At 39.2% G+C, this 25,615-nt stretch overlaps 1 protein-coding gene across 1 annotated transcript in view; it reads right to left on the reverse strand.

The window, feature by feature from the left end:
* KALRN (kalirin, RhoGEF kinase) overlaps positions 1-25,615 on the reverse strand; it is a 359,509-nt gene that overhangs the window by 273,518 nt on the left and 60,376 nt on the right. Inside the window, exons 6-7 of the mRNA XM_009887315.1 lie at positions 16,954-17,076; positions 6,714-6,905 (exon numbers count right to left, since the gene is read on the reverse strand). Coding sequence (XP_009885617.1) covers positions 6,714-6,905; positions 16,954-17,076 — 315 coding nt within the window. The remainder of the gene's footprint in view (positions 1-6,713; positions 6,906-16,953; positions 17,077-25,615) is intronic.

Consider the following 25,615-nt stretch of genomic DNA (forward strand, 5'->3'; position numbering starts at 1 on the left):
ATCTCATCAACATTAGAAAAATTTGTTTGTAGAGCGTCATGGATGACTGCAGCATGGACTGAGGAAAATGTAATGGTTATAAAGGAGTTCTTTCGGGCTCCCTGGAACAGCGCATTCCTATCATCTCGTGATGCTTGAAGAGCCCCTAGATCCAAAGGAATGTTTTCTGTTTCTTCTGGATTAAAAACAAATACTCCTTTACCTAGGCCCAGAAAACACCCATTCTAAGAGTCTTTGCATACCACGGAGGGAGGCTACAACGTTGCATTCCAGAAAGGGAGGCTGTGACATGTTTAGAAAAAAAACATCAGTGTGAAGCACAACAGGACACAGTTACAGCTCCAGCTATATTTGGCAGTCTCAGCTGCCAGTCTTCCCTCAGTCACTTACCTGTCCTCAACACTACTAATTTGTGCAATAGAAAACTCCCATTAAAATCAGTGCTGACATTCATTTCGGTGAAAGGCAGACAGTCTGTATTCAAGCAGTTCCCAACCCAGAGCCAGCTCAGTGGCATTGCTAATAGGATACCAAGGCTTTAAACCCCTGGGTCACACATTTGATTCTGGCCCAGGTCACCAATGATCAGATACCATTACCATCTGACGGCTGCTAAGCAGCCAATGCAAAATGAGCTGCTGGTCTCAGTCCAGTTCCTGGTGGGCAGACATCCACAAAAAGGGAGAAAAAAATCATTACCATTGCAATTGATATGGTTTAGCACCTTGGTTGGAAGCCTTAACAGACAGCCAGAAACTGAATGGCTTTGGGGAGCAGAGGGATGGAAAAAAATATTTTTCCACTCTTAAAGGCCTCCAGAGCAGTGCTGATGCACTTTGGCAGAACAAATTGGGGAAGCTCTCCTGGGTGCTGCCTGTTCTGTAAAAGAAAAGAGGAATTTAGTCTCTAAGGTTCTCATCCTGTTTTTCTTTTCAAGAGGGCTTACTTCAATGACACAGCTCACATGTTCAAATTTTGTCCATACTAACTGCCTAATGCCACCTCATTATTTCTCATTAATATTTTCTCTTCCTCCATTTTTTCTGTTAAAACAGCCTGCCATGCTTTGGCGCTGTTTATAAAAAAGAATGCCTAATTATACAACAGATGCAGTGCCCTGTAGGGTGAACGTATAATGCCACAAAACCACCCCCAGGATCACAGTTTTATCCACTCCTGAAGTGTTCACCTGTGGCTTGTTAGTAAGGCACTCATTCACAGCATGAAGGGCTATGAGATTCGAAGCAAAGAATTTCAATTCAGCTCTGGCAACAGCATCCTTTTTTATTAGCAGTGTAAAGCTATTCACCATGCTGCTGTGTAATCAAGACTCTAAAGTGTTTGCATTGTAAACACTTCTTTTCAGTGCACAAAGATTCAGTGACAAAGATGAATTCCCAATGTCTACAAAGTACAAATCTACCAGTGAAAACTGCGCTTTCTAGAAGACTGGAGGCAAGGATGCCAGATTCTCTTGTGTTTGTTTGACTCCTGATCTTTTGAATCTCTTCAGCCAAAATCCCCAAACACCTTGCATAAAGCTGAAGTCATCATATTTTGTGCCAAGGCAGTAGAGTTCACATAGTTTCCAATATAGTTTTAAGAGCACGGAGTTGAGATCAATTCCTTTTGGGGCTGTTACATGAATCTTTTGGTCAAAACAGTGAGCATGAGACCTTTACACCTTATAGACCACTGCTCCTGCTGCTAGAATCCCACTGTTATGGCTCTTATCAAAACTGTTGAATTCTACGAATTTTAGTACAAGCTCTTATAGTCTTGCTATCCATATACCACCATATACCCAGTCTGTGATTTGCACAGCAGGTGGGAGCAGTCTCAAGAAGATCCTATGCCCATAACCACACTTCCACCTTGTTTCACATCTATCTTTCTTTTGTATATCTATTGTATATAGACAATGTCACATCAACAATTACATCAGTAATTTCACTTCTGCCACTAGCAGGAGCAGTTGATATCATCTGTTTTAAAAAGTTTTAAGAAATGCCGCCTGTCAGTGTTTTACTCTGATATCCTGAAACAGTGCATGATGGTCTGTGCTGTGTGCATAGCTTCACGTAGGGAGAGCAAATGTTTTTTTAAGGATTAGTTCATACCATAGGACTATTGATTTGGGTATTTTGAAAAAAGCAGGCATGTTAGTTTTTATTATTTGTCAGACACAAAAAACTTTATTAAAGGTAACCCTTCATGCTAGAAACATATTCATAATACAAAAATCATCATTTGACTGATTTGAAAAAAAAAATGCATTTAAAATTGTAAATTGCTAACTGTTAGGTTGGAACAGGAGCTGTTACTGTCCACTGGATACTCAATACCATTTAAATTAATTGCTTAACTTTCTAGTTAGCCCATAGACTGGAATAGCTCCTATTTGGAATATAAAAGCTGCTTAAACATGATTTGAAATGACAGGTTCCAATCTATGTTTTTTAAGACTTTAGCAAAGATTAAGAAAAATCTCTCCTAAAAAATAAAAAAGTCCCCAAGGTACCTTTGTGCCTCTGATCCAATCCAAGAGTAACTTTAAAGTAATGACCTACGCTTACTCCTGACTCACAACCTATTCACCTAAGTTGCAAATTCTGTATCAGTGTATCGGACCACTCTTTACTAGCTTTCCTCAGGGACTGCTATGCTGTATCACTTGGTTGCTCCAAAACACAGCTCAGACATTTTATAGTCCTTTTTGCACAGTCCTTGCTTATGACTTGCTAGGCCTCTGCGTGGAAGATGCAAGATAACCAGGGTGGTTCCCCGAGGCCCTGGAGAAATTAAAACCGAACTCTAGTGTACTTTCATGCTCCAGAATGGCTCTGTGGAAAGATGGGAAGAAAGTCATGAAACTGTTTTCCAGAGTGACCTATAAGATCTCTTGATGCCCTGAATTCTTTGTATGAGCCTAATGGTGTATTTCGTGCTGTTGTTTCTGGAATTTCCCGATCTAATGCAGAAGTAATCTTGGTCTTATGCCTGCATTTTATAGATATCAACTGGCTTTTTCTTTCCTCCCTTTCTTCAAATTCTTCCCCCCCGCCTCCCGCCCCTTTTTCATTCCCTTTCCTCAAATAGGGGAGTTCAGATGTGCTTAGAGACATCCAGGCAGAGATGAAAACACTAGTCTTCCCGGTTGGGGAGTAAGGTAATATGAAACAAATGGTCAGGGGTCAGTCTTCAGAGAATCAGCATAAATGTCTAGTGTGTGCACCTAACGCCTTCTGCCTTAAATAGTAATTCTGCTTGTGCACTTCTGAGGGTAGGCTCTGACCCAGAATTAATTGATTGAAGTCTCTTGGTTGATTGAAGACATTAATTTGTTCATTCTGACAGGATCTGTAGAGTGAGCATCTTGTGAATACTTTAGCACACTTTCAGAGATTACATCCAAGAAAGGGAGGATACCTGGTATGCCTGCTTCCCTCACCTGGCAGTTAGTGGGCGAGAATCTCATCTGCTGTAAATCAGCACATTGCTCTTGAAATCACAGTAAGATAAGGCATGTTCTCCTACGTTCTCTTGCAATTTTGAATAGCCTCAGACATACCTAAAGATACAGATGCAGATTCTCTTTTGCACTAGAATATCTCCATGCTAGCATGAAGAAGGGAGGAAAAAAAACCTAAAAAGGAAAAAGGAAAAAAAAAAAAACAAAGCAACAAGAGATTTGTAGCAGGTGGAATTCAGGGACATTTGGGAAACACCTCCACTGAATATCCCGAGTTGCACCTTGACCTGGACACAGTGGTTGTTTGGAGTTTTGTTTACTGGCTTTTGATCAAACACTCATGCTAAAGGAAACCTCTCTGGAGGCTAAGTTGGCAAGGTTTGTCTTTTCTTTCTTTCTTTTCTTTCCTTTTTTTCCTTTTCTTTTATTTGCTCTTTTCTTGATGATGGTTTAGTATGTAGAAATTGTGTTTAAAAAATTAAGGAAGACACACGTGTAAAGAAAAAGAAACAAAGCAAAAAAAAAAAAAAAAAAAAAGCTTTGATCCAGGAACTCATTCAGCCAAGTTCCATTCAACATGCCACATGTATCTGCTATAAGAGCCAGGAAAGCAATGTGATTCTGAGGCACGTGAAGACAGATGTGAGGTTCAATTCCCAGCAGGGTTGACTCAGCCTTTCATCCTTCCAAGCCAGACAAATTGTATTCTGTGCAGTTTTCTGTGTGGGGTCTTTAGGAAGAGACCTTGCAAAACAAGTTGCTTCCTGCTCAGCTTGCACATTATAGAGATCGTCGAGCTTTTCATAAATCGCTGTCCTAAGCCAAGAACTTCCTGGCAGGCTGGGGTGTGCCAAAGGCTGAAAGATTATGGTCCTAATAGACTTGTTTCCTGTTGGCATCACAGACAAACTTCAATCAATACGAAGGAACGAACAAAGAGACTGTAACAGCTTATCGCACTGGAGAAGGAAAGACAATCTGTATATCAGATTGGTATGAGGGAAGCAGGGGTACACTGGGGGAGAAATGGTTGGATCTGCAACAAGACTACCTTTACTGACAGAACAAAGGGAGCAAAAAAAGATTTGATCTGGGACAGAGGAAATAGTGGGTTTATCTGCATCTTTGCTTCAGAGATTTAAGCCTTAATTATTGTAAAATAATGAAGCCCTGATTTGAGTAAAAAAAAAACCAAACAACCTAGGTGATGCCAAATAATAAAGAGTCACATTTTGAATGAATGTTCGATAGACAACAGACTGATAATAGACCAAATCCCAAACATCTCATTTTTTATACTGTACAGAGGTTAAATGACTAAATTATTAGCATTCAAGTCATTGGTTTATCCTACCAGAATTACTAAAGCAAGGCTGAAATTTTACTCCAGCTAATGGGCACACTGACCCCACATTTCTTTTCTGCAGCAGTCTGAGTTTCAAGACTTCGCATCAGCACTTGTCTTACACTGAGTTGCCTCTTTTTGCAAGTGAAGAGCAATTGCTATTTACAATTAGCAAATTCTCTTGTCTGCTTAGTAATGAGAGAGTAGCTTCTGCCAGGCAGCACAAACTTCAGTTCCTTATGAAGAGGTGCCAAGGCAGGACTGGGTTTTTCAGACCCATCCATACAATTGTAAAGAAAAAAGACCCAAAGCTGAAAGTGACATTAGTGTAGCTTTTTTTTTTCAAGTTAAGGCTGAGGCAAAATACCCACTTTGACAGTGTTCAAAAGGTAGGAAGACAAAAAAAAATAATAAATTCACCTGTAGCTTCACAGACAGTTCAATACAGCTTTCTGTTTTATTGCCTTTCATGCTATACAATACCTCAGCAGGTCCTCATAAATTGCAAACAAGACTGACACTTCAGAAAAATAGGGGATTGCTCGTAAAAAAAAAAAGGAAAAAACCCATAAACCCAAATACCAAACAAACCAAAACAAACAAGAAAGAACTAATTCATTAATAAACCTTAAACATTCTCGTTGTGACTAAAGACTGGATATAAATCCTTTTTTTTACTTTTCTTTATGAATATATGATGACTGACAATTATTAACATGAAGACTACACCCAAACACTACAGGGCCCATTGTACAGAGATGAAAGTACTTGTACCGGGCATCTTCTTAGTGGATCAGTCCCATCAGACACACTAAGTGTGCTTACATGAGTAAGTGCCCAGTAGGGTGAGTAATTGCTCTATGCTATGGCCTGTTGTCAATATGAAACACAAAATAAAGAAAAAATCATTGTAATTCTACAGCCAGAAACAATAAAGAAAATCTTTACTCTTTGAGCAAAAATTTTCCATACGTATATTCTGGCTTACGAGGCACAGTTTCTGGCTTATCAGTTGTAATTTCTTCTTCAGACACTTGAAGTATGGGTCATTTTATAAACATCAAGTGCACCCACTTAGTAGCTTTGATATTAACTACCTGTAAAAACAAGCACACAACAATATTGAAGAAAGCCCCAAAGCAGTGTTTGTCACTGGAAAATAAATGTAACCAACATATGATCAAAGTTGAACCAGTAAGTGGAGCTGGGTTAGGTGTAAAAAAAACAGGTGGCTTATTCACTGGCATATTTAAAATCTTTCGTAGCTATGAAATTATGGAACAATTTTGGTAGCTGTTAAAGATACAAACCAGAGTTCAGGGACATGGAAAATTTTCTTGGATGCTCCTAGCTGTCTCTGAAGTCTCTACTTAGGTCTAACAAAGTTTGGGGCTATGGAGACCACTGCAAGAGTACAGGGTGGAATGAATTCTGTAAGTTTCATTAACAATAATGTGCTTTGGATCCTAGCATGTGTCTGCTGGTATGGGTCTACGTCACATATGTGAATATTCCTGAGCACACAGCACATACCACATACACGTATGAGTGCAGATACATACTGTTTTCCTGACCATAATAATCCTGAATTTACCCACAGCAGCAATGAAATACCAGGCAATAGAAATAAGGCAGCATGTTACTGCACCGGTGCACTTCACTTACGATCAGATTCTTTCTCATCACTAAGGCATAAACATATTTTCTTACCCAGTCAGGGAACATGCCCCATTTTTCGGGGGGGAAATGTTACTATTTGTTTTTGAGACACTGATCCACTAGGAACACGGCTCTTAACCTCACTGCTTACAAGCCAAAAGCCATCAGGTAATAATTGCATCATCGTCATTATCAAAGTCGCAGTGGCTCATTTTGGCAGTCACGAAAGCAGCTCACCTGTTCAGCTTTCTGGTGAAAGACAGCAGACATGGCTAAGATGGTGCTACGCTCATCCAGAGCTGCAGCAAAACTCTTCCACTCTTGATCCAGCTGGCTAGATATTTGTTTAATTTGCTGGGAAGCATAATGGCCTGCCTCGGAAAGCCTTGACGCAACAGACATGATCCGATTGATGTTGACATAGGCATTCTGAAAATTAAAATGCACACATAAATAAAGAGAAGGAAGAACCGTGACCACCCTCTGCCTTCATTACACATTCCAAACACCATCAGTTGGAATAAAGCCGAGCAGTTCAGTGAAAGCAATCAACCACCCGCTTAAATATGCATGAATAGCAGGCATACTACCTTCCACTCTAAAAATCCATCCCTCAGGAATCTTTTTGCACATCTATGCCATTATCTAACACTGTTATCTCCCCCTCTCCCCTTGAACTAATTTATGTAAAACTAATTTGCCATACTTTAGCTATTTACTCACCTTTTAGTGTCTACTCATTGCTTCTATTTTATTCTCGATATTTCTGTTGCACTACTTCACATTTCTGGATGCTATATCCACATATTTGTAACTGAAATGTTTGCTTTCTGTCCTTTGAGAACTCTTTGACAATCCTTTGTAGACATGCAGTGTCAACAAATGGAAAAGTCTTGTAGAATTTAAAAGAGCTCATAAGGATATTCTATAGAAATATAAGAGTTTCCATAGAAATGTCTATTAAATTATATTCCTCAGGTAAAATGTTATCTTTTCTGCAGGTTATTTTAAGCTGTTCTCCAGCAGAGATATCATTTAACTACACTCTGAATTTAGAAGGATTCAAAAAGCCTACTAAAAGGGTAATATTTTCTGTTCTTTCATAAGAATTTTCCATGATGGTTTTTATTCAGCCTTGAAGCAGCGGAAGGATCGCTTTTTCTCAAACTGAACTGTGGACAGCAATGTAATTGCATTACAATACCCCTGTCTGCATAGGAACATAAACCTGAAAATAAATAGCCATCATGACAATGTCTTACAAATATGCCCCATCAAAAGACAAATGACAGCTGTCTTGCAGATTTCTGGAATGTCATTTGATGTAAACACTTCTCCTCTTTCTTTCCTCCTCACCAGAGGAAAGGAACATGTCAGAATTTGAGATGTTTTGCTAATGTTGACTCATTGCTTTCTTGTCTCACTAAAGTATTTCAAAAGGGCTTTAGGAATTTTAGAGAGTAGAATCTGTAAGACCCTTATGTGCAAGGACAGACACAGCCCTGATGATTTTAACAGTATTACTCATGGGCAAATAATAAATCAGAGGTGGAAGTCTTTGTTGGAGCAGGATCTCATCATAGTGAGTGGGAGCACAATGTGGAAAGATATCTGCCAATCCAAACATGAAACACAACAGAGCACTGCCAAGGCAGGCGCAGGTCCAAACTAAGTTGTGAAGCAGGGCAAAGTATGTCTGCAAAGTGTGTGGTATAACTACGAAGTACACTCATCATACCTGTAGGTGCTAAAGAAAAGAAAGATGGGGCCACAGCCCTTACAGCCCCTCTGCTCTCCCAGGTAGAACCATGACTGTGACAGCTGTCACATAACTAACACAGATCTAAAGCAATACCCAGCCTCCAGTTTCGGGGTTTTTTTCCCCTTATCACATAGACTTTCCTTAAAAATTGGATTTGGCTCAAAATCATCACATTAATTTTAAAGAAATAAAAATATTTTTTTTTGGTACCATTAGAGAAACTGATCAAAATTTTTCTGGAGTTTGAAGTACACTAAAAAATGTATTATGATTTGGAATTTTGACCACCAGCTGCAAACACTTTTTTGTGCCCCTCTAGGTTAGAAACTGGAATTTAGACTAAATATTTAAACCTTTCTCCCAGAAAATCCCCATGACTGAGCCTCAGCCAAGACCATTTTGCAGCATTTCAGGTCAGCTCTTCTGGTGGAAAGGAGTGTAGCATCACTACAGTTGCTAGAGCTTGGATGAGTTGCACCAAATGAAGACATGGAACTTTGCTGTGTTTGAAGCAAAAGAAAAGTTGCTGTTTTGTTTTGTTTTCATGTAAAAATAGTTGCTTTCATCTTGCTTTTATTTATTTATTTTCCTGCAGAATTTTCTCAGCCCTTGCAATTCAATGAGCATGGAAGAAAACAACTTTGAATTCCTTCATTCCCTATAGCTACAGGATATAGATGTATTAACTAGCAGAAGGGTAAAGGTAAGATTAGTTGAAATACAGCAGATGTTCTTAGAGTCTGTTTTATAAGTTAGCGAGATTTATATATTTTTATGTCTATTTGTTATATTTTTATAGAGAGATGAGGCTTTTAATGGATGAAATTTCACTTTCCTAGACGAGATTTTTTCATGGAAGAGTACCAACCTGTCCTGTAGCCAGCTCACTAACTCCATACCTTTTCCAGCACAAAACAAGGAGAAGTTTGAGAGTCACCTGCTCACACCTCCGTTCGTTGTGCACCAAACGAAAATGTCTCACGAAACAGACTCCTGAGCTTCCCCTGTTGCTGTCTGAGCAATTAATGGATTCAGGTGCAATATCACATGTGATGTGCTCTTCTGTATAGCTCCAACAGGTACTGCAGTGAGGTTACCTCCTACTTCCGGACATGTGCTTCACCTCCGCTTTATCTGTCCCACCTCAGTGAAGCAGAGACAGTGAAGTGGGGCTTGAACACATAAGACTTGTCCAAGGTCTCACAGAAAAACAAGATAGAGTAAGCACTTGGCTAAAGATCTGAAACTCGGGATAGTACATCCCATCAGACATAACACATTTTACAATCTCAGGGCCATTATTCAGTGTCACTATTATTGGGAAAGATGGGATCTCGGGGAAAAATTGGGTAAGATGGGATCTATGTTGTGGGTTGAGGGAAAATGCAACATAAATTCAAGGCACTTCAGAATTTAGTTTCAGGAGAAAAACATGTAATTGACCACAAGCCAAGAAATGCAAGACATTTATTTTCCACCTTGAAGTAGAAAAAAATTGTAAGTGACTTTTTTTCATCTTTATCTGCCAATATGTAATAATGTGAGTAAAACTGAACAAAAATCCACGCTGTCAAAAGTCAACTGTTGACATTTCACAAAGTCAAACCTTCCTTTCCCTCTGTTTTGTTCAACTCTAATAACTGAGGTTTTTAAAAACTGAGATATTTCTATCTCACTATTTTATAGATCTTTTTATCCTAGTAGGAAATAAATTAAAGAGAGCAACTAATGCCTGTGACTTTATTTTTCCTTTAGGCTGGAAAATCCACTACTAGCAGGGTCATGGAGAATCTCACTTCACCTAAGGCCTCGTTTATTTATTTTTTTATTATTTTTTTTTTCAAAACAGAGAGGTGTCCCCAAAGAGGACTGCAAGGGACCACTGATTTATAGCTACATAGGACTACAATAGGTCAAACAATGAGAAAACAATATATTAATGTCTAGAAGTAAGGGTAAAAGCACTTCAGTTGACATTCTGTTGTCGTGACAGTAGGATACACCCAAGCTTTGGCTAATAAATTTCATTTATCATTGCAAAACATTTATTCTACATGTATTTGTGGACTTTCCAAAGCCACTCCCTATGTTAGAGTTAATTTTTCATTGACTTTATTTCAACTTTGAAACTTTAGTCAAAAAAGGGGAATTTTGCCTTCTAAAGATCACTTGACTGGCAAACAAAAGAAAAATTTCCCCACATGTACATCAGCATCATGATATGCAAGATTTTCTTTTATAGTTTAGGAAATCCTGGTGCAATGCCTTGCAAGTGCACATACCCCTCTTTGTCCACCCATTCTTTACCCATTTCTGTCACCTAAACAAGGCCTTGATTCTGGTCATCAATGTCGATAACATAGCTGTTCCTTCCAGTGTAAGCGATCACTGCTAAGGTCCCTAACACTCGGTAGGATAACAGCCCTCAGTCTCAGCAATAAGCACTGACAGTAGCGGAGTTCCAATTGTGGAATGATCTCCCACAGGGAAATACATTAATTCAGCCCTGATCATCTAGTGGGCATGCTGGGAGACCGTCCCTCTTAATTAAACCCTCCAACTCTAGCTGGAACAATACTTTCTTCTAAAACACGTATAAAAAGAATACCTTACACTCACAAAAGAAAAATGAGCAGTGAGAAGCACTAAATCTGCAAGGAACTTGGCTGTGTTCATCTCATTTCCTACAGAACTAGTTGAGATATTGTAACGGCAAGCAGCAAAGGTGGGCTGCAAAAAAAGGGTTTTGCAGATTAATTGAAGGTGAAATTTGATTGTTGAAGAGTTCTTTAAAATACAATAAAAAAAACCCCAGCTTGCACTGTTGTACTGTGAGTTTATAAACCATCTGTGAAATGAACCCAACACATATATCAAAAGCAGAATGTTTCAGTGACAAAATAAACTCATGAGATATCTTAAGACCTTTAAGTTTCTATAACAAGGCAAATTATATGTAGCCTGTTGCAGAATAATATTGGATGGCATTTTAGCTCGCCTACATACAGAAAAATATCATTCATTTTAGATAAATGTTGGGAATTTTCAAGAGACATCATCAGCCTTTACATGATAATTGTAACGTGTTTGAAATATATTGCAACTTTCTTAGGACTACATGCATCTCCACCTAGTGTCAGACAGCTAACTCCCTGACAGCAGGATAGGCAGCAATGCCAGCACAGAACACTGACATTTTTATGCATGTCCCACAGAAAGTGATAACTCATTCTTTAAGGAGGTTAATAGATCCAGGCATAAAAAAGTCCTGGCAAAGGAAATATGAGTAACTTCAGTTGGAACAAATGGCACATATACCGTGTATCCAAGTGCAGAGCTACAACCAGTATGCTTTGTGTCATATTGAAACACTTTTTTTTTCTCTAGTGAATTTACTAGATTGAGATTACTCACAAAATGTTGGAGCTAAATATTCATCTTCATGAAAAGTATTATTGCTTCAGCATAAACATTATACAGCTGTGATAAAGACTAACATAGCTTATTTTGAAACTGAAGTGAAAACAAGCACTGCCTTGAATGACAGACAAAAAAATATATGGTCCGTATTTGAAAGAAAAATACCACACTACAGTTTGTTACCTCAAATACATGACTTCCCCACATCCCACATTGTTAATTTCAAAGGAAGAATTATTATTGTAAAAAACAGAGTAACAAATTGTTTTTCCAAGAAGGAGATTTGGTCACAGCATGCCTGTAGAGATGTATAAGAAGAGCATGCAACAAAAGGCATGACCCAATAAACATTTGGAGAGTGTGTTTCCTAGAGGAACTGAAGAGAATATTTTAACTATTATTAGTTATGGCAGGCTTAAAGGACACTAGGCATAGTGTAAATAAAAATATTAAAAAAAATCAAAACAAAACACCTTAGAGATCCAAGATCTGATCCAACTTCCACTGAAGTTTTTCCCTGCAAAACATATAGCCATCCTCAGCTACATTGTCCTCCTCCGTATCTTCTCTCAAAAGCAATTTTAATGATTGACAAAACAAATCAAATGCCAAAAGCCATAAACAACCCTAAGACCCACAACCAATGACAGTGTTTCACTTTTTCATTATTTTGTGACTCAGATTCATGACAGCTGAACTATTCTCAATCCAACATTTGCTGGACTAATATATTGCATAAAAAAAGATCTAGCTAAATTAGAAAGCAAATTTCTAGGAAAAATCACAATTATAAAGTAAATTCCCAGAGAAAAAGTTTATAGTGTCATCTAGTTCACCCTTGAGACTCAGAAACCAAAAGATTTACATAAAAAAAATAATTCAGCACCATTTTACTGGATTTGAAAAGTCATTCTTCTTGAACCAATCTCCATGTCGTGAGCCCAAAGCATGGTAGCTAAATATTTGAGTTTTGTAATTAGCATGAGAGAGCTTGAAAGCTTATCAGATATGAATCTGATATGAACTATATGAATGTTTTAATTTATTTAACTCATCAGAATCTTAAGTTTTCAGACTTGGGTGGGTCACAATACACTACCTGGATTGCAAACAGATCTAAGGGTAATAACCTCCCCATTCTCTGGTAAAGAAACAGGAAAGGATTGCTGTCATTTTCTTTTTGCAGCCAAGGGTATTACATGAAGAGATTGAGGAATACTGAATTATAAACACAAATGAGTACATACCTGATAATAAATTCACCAGAGCTACAGTTTTCTCTCTAACACCTTCTGTCTCGCATTACTTAATCCTAATCCTTAACTTCACAAATATTTATCAATGGGTAATTTAATGCAAGAAGATTCTTGATGTGCAAAAGTAATTTGTGTATATAAATATTGTAGGAGCAGAGTTTTTGGCAAAAGACTGCAAGTCAAAGACCATTTCTTCCTTTGAAAGTGTGTAGCACCTAGAACAGTGACCTAAACCTCCTATTCTTACTGCAGTATAAATGTTATGAAATAATATGCACGAGCCATTTTCCAACAGTCTGCAATGGAAATCAAATGGTAGCATGAACAACTGAACTAAGATGTTGCCATAAAAGGAGGACAGTTGAATGAAGGCAGCTGTGCAGTAGCGACCATGATTATGTATTTCTAACATTGCTGTCTGTAATTTTCTTAGAGAAAACTGTATTAGATAAAAAAACCCCAAACCCCACATAATCAGACTGTGCGTCTGAAAACCTGGCAAAACATACAGACCTTGTATGTCTTGCCTCAGGAAATTAATTAGTTAGCTGTGGTGGTTCTTTCCCACTAGTTTCTCTGTTATCACCAAGACTCTCCTGCACTAAAGTGTTGTTACACATGAAACCGACCTGATCCATATTTCTAGCCCCATTTCTCTGACATCCAAAGTATGGCTCAGACCACTGTGTAGTCTTGGGGTATGTCATATCCTATCAGTATGTTCAGAGTCATCACCCAGCTTTCTCTGCTTTTGCTTCATTCAGGTATGTCGATCTCTCCTGAGTTCATTGCTGACCACTGCTGGCTCTTGCCTTGAACAAATGCAGGGGCTTCGTCCTTACTACAGAGTCTCTTCATACAGGCTTGCACAGAGTTCTTGTGAGTGCTAAGAGACAAAACTACCACCTACCACAGGAGCTGGGCTGCAGCAAGGAAAGGGTAATTTTTGTTTCAATCTCCTCTTGCTCTTCCTGCGTGCTTTACAGCAAATGGAGTGACTAGTATGCAGCTCAACACCCTTATGCAGCAAGCTGATACCTCCTGCACACTAACACCCTCATATTCACAATACTGACTTTTGGGGACACCAGGAGTCACTCCACATTTTTCGAGCAAAGAATCTGCTCCATCTAAAAAAAGAGCATCACTGCTGACAGCAGCAATATTCTGACATAAGAATAGAAGCTCCAGGTTAGTTCAAGTAGACTGCAGCTTAAGGTTATTACCCCTTCCCCACTATTTTCCAAATGTCCTTTCAGCTCGATATACCCCCACATCTGCTATTCCAAAAATAGGATGCCCAGCCCTCTGCAATGCAGCAGCCATGTTTAATTCCACAAGCTGACCTCACCAGGCTGTAAAACTCACCTCATTTGCCAGCCTGTGCTATCCTTGCATTGAATGCCCTTCTAGAAAGGCCATTGTGCAGACACGTAACCCAAATACAGTCCTTTCAGCAATATGGAAAGTCTTAAGAAACCTATTTGATCATGAGGAATTTCAAGCACTGATTAAAACTCTGATATTTCTGATAAATACCATGGAGGCCTCATTTAGATTAAAAAAAAAAAAAAAAGAAAGAAAGAAAGAAAGAAAGAAAGAAAAAGGTGTAGTCCTGAGTTTCATCTGTATCCTGAAATATTTCTACAGTCTTTTTTATCCTGACTTTGTCATACCGTCAATAATGATACCACAACTCCTTATGTAACCTCTGTTCGACAACAGAAATCTGTCGAAGAACTTTTTTAAAAAGTTCCTACAGCGAGTGTATCACAAGAATTTTTTAAAATAGAAATCAAAGTTGAATGAACAGTGCTTGCGTGCTGTATGAATCCATGTTGATCCAAAACAAAAGGCAGACACCACCCCATCATCAGAGGGGATTCAAAGTCTAAAATTCAACTACAGCTAAAAGAAAAGTAGCATATGGAAAATGACATACAGATACATACCTCTCTTTGAGTTATATTCCTATAAGGAGGATTATCTGAGAACATACATATATTTTTGGCATATTTGTTATATTGTGGGGTTCCTCCATAGAGTCATTTATTTCAGTTCAATTAATTACAGCAGAATTGAATGCCCTCTCTCAGCGTACTTATAGGTTGAAAGTTAAAGGTGCCCAGTATTCATGCCCTTCCACATAGATCCTCTATGCTAAAGAGATGGAGGAGATGATCTTCTTTGTAGGTTGATTCATGCTGACTGTATGGGCTTCCATATGACTACACATGTGTGTGGGTTATACTGGAGACAGCACAACATGGGAGACACATCATCTGTCACACTCTTCCCCCTCAGCAAAACGGGTGTCTCTCCTGGGCAGCTCTATTAGACAGGAATTTGGCAGCCACTGAGAGGTCCCTGCCTCCAGAAGTTCCCCCAAGATCTTTGCAAATGTCTCACTTCCCTGCATTCCTCATTCCCAGAAGTTCACTTGGGGACAGACAGAGGAAGAATGGAGGAAAATAATTTTTCTTCCATTTGGTGGCACCCTCCCTGTCACTCATTACTTTTCTATTAACAACAATTATGTCTTTCCAAATTTAGCTCCCAGTTATTTTAAGGAAATAATACCAGACAGTACCACAAAAAGGACAAAGGAAGGTCCTCTAGCATGACTCTTCTAACGGTGTTTTCTGAAGAATTATGACTGACTTTGCATCTTTCATAAGCCAAATGACTTTTAATGCACTAACCTCCAGGACATATTTATTTGTTGGGATTCTGTGAGCAGCAGTGCTATATGGAAGCCGTGCTATCCTGTATTTTGCTAGATGGCATTGCGATAGCAAAGCATAACAATGAGGTGCCTGGAGCCTGGTTTTTAGGTGCTCCTTTTAATTATAATCACAATAAATACACAAATAGACATTATAAACATTTCTCATTTTCCACTGTTATACAATGCCCCAGTGAGGCACAAGTGCTTTAGTGAGGAATAGCTCGGTAGGTGGAAACGGTGGGTGGAATTCAGGTCAGAGAAGTTAATTACTTGATCTGGAATTTGGCCAGAATACCAGGGTTAACACCTGTAATCTTACGAAAGCGAAAGTGGTGCGCAGTCTTTAACGACCTCAGGTAGTCAGGATCTCTTTTTCACCTTTCAGACAGCTGCTCTCAAGTACCTTGCCCTTTGGCGTGTGGGATGGTGTGGCTCTCCAGTGACTTACACCACCAACTTAAATGTCAACCACCACCTCAGAGGACTCAGCCCCAGTGCAACTATAGTCTGACCAGGCGCAGCATGAAGAGGTACACCTGCAGGAGCTGGTTTCCTCAGGGCAAGCTTTTGTGTAGTCGACACAGAGCATTCAGGGAGGGCTCATCTCTGCATTGTACGATTGTAGCAGGGGGTACGCACGCATTTTTCTAACCCAGTGCAACAATCAAAACATCAATACATTCTGTCCTCATTTCTGTGCTGAAAGCAGAGTAGTTTCCAGAGCAAATACCTTATTGCCTGGGAAGAATAAGAAAGTGAGCAAAGCGTTTATGAATGTATAAGCTTTTTTTTTTTTTTTTCAAAACTAAGGTAAATTGAGTTGCATTCAAAAAGACTGACCAATTAACTACTGAAAAAGCCAAAATCCCACTGTGGCTGCAATTGACAGCTTGATTAACATCTCTTTTTCAAGGTTTTGAAAAGTACCTTAGCAGGGTGTGGGGGGAGAAGCATAAATTATTAAGTTGCCACCTACAGTTCTCATTAATTCCCAGTCAAAGAAATGTCAAAAACTTTAAAAATACTGTATTTGCTCTTCAAAATGTAAACAAACTCCACAGGACTGTGCTGCTCTCAAGTCAAGGAAATAATCATTTTTCAGTGTCTGGGTGGACAGAGCATTTATCAGTGTCTGGATGGACAGAGCAACACTCTGCTTTCCAGAAAGAGGGCTGCTGCCACAGCCAAGCCTGACCTTCCTCACTTCACCTCTCACAGGTCCATAGTGCTCTCTGAACTGGCGGTGGCCTCGCACGCCGGCCCCTTCCTCGCTCACACACACAGCCCTGCTACAGCATGCGCTCAACTCACCATAGAATTCATGGCAAAGTGATTGTGCTGCGTCTGTAGGTCAAGGGCATGTTGGTAGCTCACGCCAATCTCCGTGTGACTCTGCAGGAACAATTCTTTGTTGTGGCTGATCCAGTCGAACATCTAGAAGTATTCACACAGGACAGAGAGAAAAAAAAGACAGGGAGGAAAAAAATAAGAGACAATGCAAAATATAAAGATCCATAGTTCTCAGACAGATGTATATGCAACAAAAACCGTAAAGCTTCATCTATGTTCCTCATCAAAATAAGCTGTTGTTCAGCAATGGAAGTATTTAGGTTATCACCATATTTCATTATTAACAGAACAATAGGTCAGGAAACATAATTCATAAAGCATGTGCCTCAGTAAGCTGATCCCATAGTCTTTTCCTATAAGTAGTATGAATTTCATATATAGAAAGATGGCAGCAGAGGGGTTGCTTCACTGACCAAAGATCTAGCAGTTCAGAAAGTACTCTTAATCCAGAAATGGACCAAAAATTCCATAAATATTATTGATGGGATTTTCTTGCCCCCCCCTTTCTTTTTCGTCTATGCATAAAGTTTCCAAATGTTACATCCAAATAGCCAGTTGACTTCCTACACTTATATTTCCTAGATCTTTCCAATTCCAAAGCCAGAAGCCAGTCTATCTTCCAATTATTATTTTTGGGATGAAAAGAGAAAAAGAAAAAAAAGTATTTTATTAATATCTATAAAAAGTATGCATTTCAACTTCTCCCACTTCCAAATGTATTTCCAAGCAAAATGGATGGTTCAGTACTTGAGACACAGATAGAACTATATTGAACAAAGCTGATGAAACTCATTCCTTATTTTGCAGCACATTAATGTGACAGTTCAATCTGCAGCACATTCATTCATTATAAGCCGTCACAAGTCAGCTAGGAGATAGTGTGTTTATGTTTTGGCTTGTTCTGTGTTGTGTTAGAGACTAAATGTATTTAAAGTGAGAACCTTTCATTCTTTACTCCTGTCTACAGCTCTGCAGGCATTACAATCTCAGACTTCTTCTTTTCTTCAAACGTTTTTGTTACAGAAACCCTTCAAACCATGTTCCCGCATCTCCATCCCAGCAAGCTTGGGAACTGTCCATTAATAAGGACTCTTTCATAATGAAACCCCCAACCTATTAATTCATTATAAGGAAAGAAAAACTGATTATGGGGCAGTGGAGGTCAGGTCAATACAGTCCATGGTGCTAAAGAAAGTGTTTTAGGGTGAAAAGGCAAGCGATGCAGCTTCTTAACAACCACCTTACAGTCAAAGGATCAGTCCAGATCTTTGTTATAATATTTACATGTCCTCCAGTCAAGAGCTGTTTTGTTCTTTAGCACTGAATAACAATTTTTGACCTGGGACAGCTGAAGAACACTCAGAGCCCCACTGCTCAAGCACTGTATGCTCCTGTAGGTTCTCAGAGTCAGTTACCCATTGCCTGTAGAAACAGTGCTCCTAAGAGTAGAGAAAAGGCCCTGTATGGGTCACCTAAGGTTCCTGCAATAAACTCAGCGGTTCATGCTGAGGACTCAATTCAGCATGGGAGTGCACTGCTTTATGCAGGAGATTTGTGGTAATAATATTGAATATCCCTTTCATCAAAAGGCAAAACATTGCAAGTGCTCCAATGCCACCAGACACGCTAAAACTGACCCGGTCTCAAAAATCTGTCACATATGCTTGACTTGGTAATCTTTTATGGATGAAAATACACTTGCAACTACAGAACCTATACTAGCTTGTATTTTGTGTTGATGAATAGTCTTAAAGGCTAGATTTGGTTCAAGTTACAACGATGCACGTCCAAAGTAATATCATTGACACAGTTACTTTCTCATTTGTACCCATGGAGCTGATCAAAATCAGGTCTATCACCATTTTTTTCAGAATATATAAATAACAAGATTTTTTCAAAGACAAGGTCAGGGGGTTCAAACTTTAATGCCAATTAAACAGAACGAAACAACATACTATAACCTGAGGAGACACCTAAAGCTTTCCCATTGGATTCCTTTTTCTCACTTTATTAAGACTTAATAAGCAACATAAGCACAAAATTACTTGCCACACTTGTGGGCTTAAAGAAAAAAAGCTAATCAAGAAAGAAAAATTCCATAACAGCAAAGTTCATGTCCCAACAACAAGATTTTACATCTCTGCTGAGAAACCAACACAGATTTCTCGTAAGTAGATATGTATTTGTTGTGAACATTTTTTAATGTTTTAAACAATCTAAAGACGTTAAGGGAGAAGAAAACTGGCAGCAATCCACTAAAAATAAACAGTAAATCTAATATTTTATGCTCAGCAAAGCCGAATCAGGATCTTTTTAAGACAAGTAATTTAAACTAGTCATCTATTATTCTGTGGATAGGGAGCATTTCCTCCATCTAATCTATACACATATTATTGGATGAGAATCTAGGTTAAGTTAAACCATGCTTCAGCCTTTTAAAATACAATAATAAACTATCAACGGAAAAAAAAAAAAAGGAAATTTAAAAGATGATTAATCTTTTTGTCTTGTTTAATCAACTGAAATACACAATAGCAGTTGAAAGGATGACCTTCAGGAATTTTGAGCAACACTGAGAGGCAGACCTCAGTGATGAGATCTGTACAACCTTCTAGAACAGTATATTTTTTAAAGTTCCATTCATGGACAAGAGCAGATTTTGGAAGAGACTCAATTTCAGTTTAGACTTTGAATCTTTCTATTATACTCTTCATAAAAAATTACTTTGGTTTCAGCTGGCCTATGCCTGCAGCAAATTATCCCCCATCAATATGGTCTGGAGTCTCTCCCCAACTCTCTCAAGTCTCACTTAAAACCCCAGAAAATGAAGAGGTTTGAGTTTCATGTGGTTTGGAGCAGGGAGAATATAAAGCAAGATGCCTAGGAATGAGTGCAGAGTAAAATGATGCAGATTCACTGAGGTCTAAGGTAGGGTTAATAATGCACTTTGCTCTGTAAAAAAAATTTATTGCTCTTGAGTCTTAATGATTAATAAGCAGCATTTACGGTGCTCTTGCTTTACACAGTGACCAGGGCTTTGCAAGACTGCAGATGTGTCTACCTTACACAATGCAATGCTACGTCTGATACCTAAAAAAGCTCCAGATGAACTGGTACCTCTGCATAGCACAGTCCAGTGCTGTGTGGAATCACTATCTTGACCCCCAAAACCAGCACAGCCTGGAAACAGTACTGCTTGGATTTGCCTACATTGCTTTTGTTTCCAGGGCTGGTTCATTCGGAGACTTCTCAAGCATTTCTGCTTAATGCTTACTTAACTGTAGACATTTCTCCAAGTTCCCAGAAAATAATACCGGGTTTTCTTTACTGCACAGGTCTGGCATCATGGAAAACTTTGTACTTTCACCCTCCTAATCAAGGATGCATGGGAATTATGAGTATCACAGGGTCCCACAGATCATAAGATTTGCTTAACAATAATGGTATTTAAATAAATAAATAAATACATAAAATGGGGTCTTATTTGCTTTTGAGATCTAATGGATTGCATTTTCAAACTTTTCTCCTCAACCACAAATTCTACAAATGGACTTAAACAATTTTCTCATAACTATATGACTGGAAGTTGAGGCTTTAAAAATACCAGATGTTGGGTGACCTGTGATGATGCTGTGAGAGTTTGCAAAGTGTGGCCAGGAGGTTTCAATATGAAGGTCTGTCAACACTGTCTGGCCTGACCCATATTACTAGCAATATCTCCTGAAAGCTTTCAAGTTAAACTTGTTTTCCACAAAAGAAACACTGATGCTTCCTGTGTTCCTGAAATGTGTGTGCTGCCTACTTTGTTTAATTAAAGCACACCACCTATGATTCTGTGACTAAGGATGTGAGCAGGGCAATGACCCAACAATTGCTATTTTACTCAACCGTGTGAGGATCAGCCTAGTTTCAAGGGGCTAACTTGGGCTCCTGGAAAAATGTTCAACATCGCTTGATAAGTTAGTTTTCCTGTCAAAGGACTGAGTTTTTAATGTGATAAATAGCAGAGTCTGGAGAATGCGCCCTGTGAGATCAGCTTAAACCAGATAGTGTCCAGCTAACAGATTTTCCATGTCTTTATAACATCGGTATACAGGACTGTATCAATTGACCCCATCCCATTCATGAAAAAGACTATCCTAACAAACCTAGACTAGTGATTATCATAAAATTAATGGATCTTTAATTGTTCCTTTGACTTACTTCTTTGTTGGAGCCATACTGACTGCCAGTTAGTTAATTCTTCTCTTAAGTCTGCTAATCGTTCCTGCAGTCCTGAATTCACACTAAACAGAAGCACGGAATAACTAAGATTGGACATTATATCACTTAAAACATATAAACCAACTGTCCTCCATGTCTCCCAGACTGGCACTTCTCCACATTGCTGTAGGTAATCCAAAGACCAAGTACTTAAGTTTTCCAGTGACTGAGTAGCTGGGGGGAGCGGTTAAGCATACTTAAAACAGAAGATAAACTTTCAATGTTATTATCCCTTGTAGCCCCTGTTTCTAACAATACATAAAGGAAAGTGAATGGATATTCTGAAGAATGTTAATTGCTACATTTAATTAAGAAAATTAGCCTCTTATGAGAGAGTCAGAAAGACTAAGAATGTTCCAAAGGGTCTCCACCCAACGCTTTGCTAAAGCATCTACCCTGTCAATTATGATCATATATGTGCCAGTAATTATTACACATGTGGTCTTGAAGCCACTTCACTTGTGAGTTAGGGTATCGTATCATATCTCCAATGTCAGCCATGCTGGCAACTATGAGTTCTTAACCTCATGTTTTGTCATCATAGTTGATGAGTTACTAGAAAATCCAGGTTAAGTGTTAGACCAAACAGCAGGTCTCAAGCTGGTCATGAATAAGTCCTACAGAGGGAGAATGTGATTCTGTACTTTCCCTGGATTTGTAACATCTGGCAGACTAGTGAGTACATGGTGAGAACAGCTGTTGGAGAACAGAGAAGAAACGCACGGATATGGAACAGCATGTATGCAGACTGTGTGCAGTCCAGCCCTACCTCAGATAAAATGAGATTTATAACATCATTTCAAATAATAACCTCTGCTCTCTGGCTTTTGTCAGAGCTCGCTGAGGAGCATTACCACTGAATTCTGGAACAGTGGTGCAGAGCACCACAGGATGATGTTCCCATCACATGGCTGGCAGCATACCCTATGCCAAATGGTATTGATGGGAGGATTACAGCCCTCACGGTTTTGGCAGCCAGTGAACTGAATATATTTATTAATGAAATTGTTTGTACATACTAAAAATAACAAATCCCAAATCTATCTAACACTATACTAGGGCTTGAATTAATTATGAACCTGCTTGTAGCAAATCATCTTCTCTGTATGTTTGGAGCCATAAATATCAAACTCAAACAGGCAAGTAAGGGCAGAATGATAACCATTATAAACACACCATCTTGAAGAACAATATAGGATACATACAAAGAAAACGGCCCCAAAGGGACATTCAGGTCAAGTCCAATCACTGCTTTTGGCAGCTAACCACAGTAGATGATTTCCTTTCATAAAGGGATGAAGCTCCACCTGAAAACTAGTTAGGTGCCACAGCTCAGCTCCTCCTATGAGAAGCAGTTCCAGAAACTTTCTGCTCCTGCTATTGAACCCTTCATGCGCTCTCTGACCTAAATCAGACTCATGGCCAGTTTATACACATTTGCTTTTAGGTCAACACTGTCCGGTAAGTCAAAAAAGTTCTTCTCCCAGGTGTTTAACCTTTTCCAGTGTGGACAGGGAGGGTTCATTTTCTCTCCTGCTGTTTGTTTTACCAGACCCCAGCTCTTTGATTTCTTCGTAACAGACAGCCTCTCTCTGCACTTGTTTTAGTTCATGGTTATCTTTCTATCCAAACTAAGGTCCTAATAGGATTTTGCGGAATGTTGATTTTTTTCTGAAAATACTCCAGCTGACATCATCTAGGATCACCTATGCAGTGCTTCTGGCATCAACTTTAGAAAAGAAGATGCAAAAACGGGAAAGCAGCAGCTACTGAATCTGCATCAGTACCTTCTGCATTACCTCACTATCTTATCTCTTGGTAGCCTCCTGCATGAATATTGAGGAAGACCAGTAGTGTTTACTGGATTTGGTCTGACAAGCACAACTCGGGTTATGTTCCAAATAAGAAGGGCAAGTTCAAGAGCACTTAGAAAAAAAGACAAGGTAGGGTTTTGTTATAAACTCCAATCAGTCTCACGTGTAATGCACCAGGCATAAACGTATTCTCCTACTATGCCTCCATACGCTGCTCCCAAAGAGAACAAAAAATCTTAATCTAAAAGAATGTCTTGCCTGTGGTTAAGTATAGGGTAGATGACTAATTATATGCCAGATGAAATCCCTATTAGATCAGTGCTTTCCAATCTTTTCCAATTTGTGGACCCCATAAAGTTTTTCAAGGCATGCTATAGCAAATTAAAGTCTATGGACAATAAATCTGTTTTATCGAATACCTTTACCAACCACTAAGGAACTTAAGATCCATGATCCACAGGTTGGAAAACACTGGAGATAAGCACCCATTGCTTATTAAAGAGAGGTCCACATAAGAGTACGTGTGCATTTTGGATTTTCAAAACTATCCAGCCAGTGTTAAATTGACTACTCTACAACAAAAAGCAGAAAGTTCCACTCTGAGGGCATCTACAGCTAAGTAAGTTCATTTTCATATGTTTCCACAGTGTAAAGAAAATAATAACACACGTAGAACAGTAACTGCCAGAGTCCCTCTCTTGAGGTTTACTAAGTTTGCAGCTACAAGGTCTATTCCTATCTCATTACGTGAGTTGAAGTATTCACAACAATTCAATTAAAGATAAATCAAGCCATACTCCTTACATATTGAATTTAGCCAGTATTTGAACAAAAAGAATACCACGCAACAGATTTGTGGTACATACGCAGTCTATTATAATATGCAAGGGCCTGATCCTGGAAAGATTTACATGTGAGTTACCTTTATAAAAGGCAATCAATCAAGAAAGTCCCCTAGTGCCTTCAGACAAGAATCATAACCACAGTTTAATTGGAACCAGCCATACCTAGGTCACCTGTACATCTGGAAAAGGCCAACAGAAGTGCAACACTTCCACAAAGGAGCACACGAGAAGAGCCAGCAGTCTAAAGAATCAGGACATTTACCTGGAATACAGAAAAATCCCTCCGCTCAAGCCCCTGAGCTAAAGTCAGCAGAACAGAGGGCTGATGCTGGTTGTCCAAGCTAGCTGCTCCCCTAAGGGATGAGGAGCCAGAAACAAAGACCCAGCAGGCAGGACAGGGACCTCATTAGTCAGAACCTGTCCCACAGCCCCTGAGGGTTGATAGCAACCAGGTTTAATCAAGAAATCATCAGACAAGTTGCGGTGACAAGACAAGTCCAAGCTTAAGCTAGGAAGTCCATCAGCAGGTCAGGATTAGGTTCAGTGTGGGTGATGAGGCCCATGATTGCAGCACAAGTCCACAGGGACAAGACAGGTCCCAGGTCATGCCACAAAATCAGTTGATGGATCAATACCTGGCTCTGCAGGGTCCATGGCCAGGTAGGGCAGGGCGGTGGCAAAGCTGGAGGCTGATCTCCCACAACTGAGCTGCAACAGCGCTCCTGGTCCGTGGGTGAGGCTGGTCAGGGCCATTAACGCCCATCAGTACCCACAGGATCCTGAGACTGGGCTGGTTACATGAAGGGTCACTAGAAAAATGGCTGGTCTCATACAGGAGCGTACTAGCCCCAGAATAAATTTGGGATTTAAAGAAATCTTTGATAGCACATTTCTTTTTTTCATGAATCAACAAATTTGATGAAAGCTGCTTCAACAGAAAAAAATCCAATCTGCTGTAATTCCTATCGCCACTCTATAAACACAGCTTTAATTAAATCAAAGTACTTGTAGGTTCAAAATAGAACTCAGCGTACATCTAAATGCTTTGCTAAGCCAGGTCCTAAATAAAAAGTTATGTTTGTTTTTATGTTTGTCTCTTATTTACAGAAGGTGACGAACAAGCCAACACTTCTGCCAGATCTTTCTCTTTCACATGTGTTCGGCGTGGTCCACAGCCAGGGTAAATTGGTGTCATTCCAATGAAGCCAATTTACACCAGCTGAAGATTCAGACCCACAGCTGTATTTGTGTAACCTCAATGCTGCACAAACACAGTTTTTCCATTATAAATATCTGTGTATATGATTCATAGAGTACAGTAAGTTTAAGCTACAGCACATTAAAATATTCCAGACAATGGGCCCAACTGTCAACCCACTAGAAAATTAGCTAGATGTGTGACGTGACAAATAGCTTTGTATTAATATCAGAGCACCATTTCCAACATACTCACACTGAATGTTCCTACTAAATGCCAGAGTAAAAGATCTGTGTTTTTTTCCTGACAGATATCAAGCCACAGCCGTGCACAAAGTAAGGTATGTGATTCCTGTAATGCTGAACAGAGAAGCAATAATTTTATTGTTGAAGGTGGGAGAAAATTACACATACTGAACACATAAATATGACTAATGATATCTGGGTGTATTTTATGTATATGCGTGTTTGCTTTGCTTTTTTGAAATATTGTACCTTTCCACC

This window comes from Charadrius vociferus, unplaced genomic scaffold (assembly GCF_000708025.1).
Source record: "Charadrius vociferus isolate BGI_N301 unplaced genomic scaffold, ASM70802v2 scaffold385, whole genome shotgun sequence".
NCBI classification, from domain to species: Eukaryota; Metazoa; Chordata; class Aves; order Charadriiformes; family Charadriidae; genus Charadrius; species Charadrius vociferus.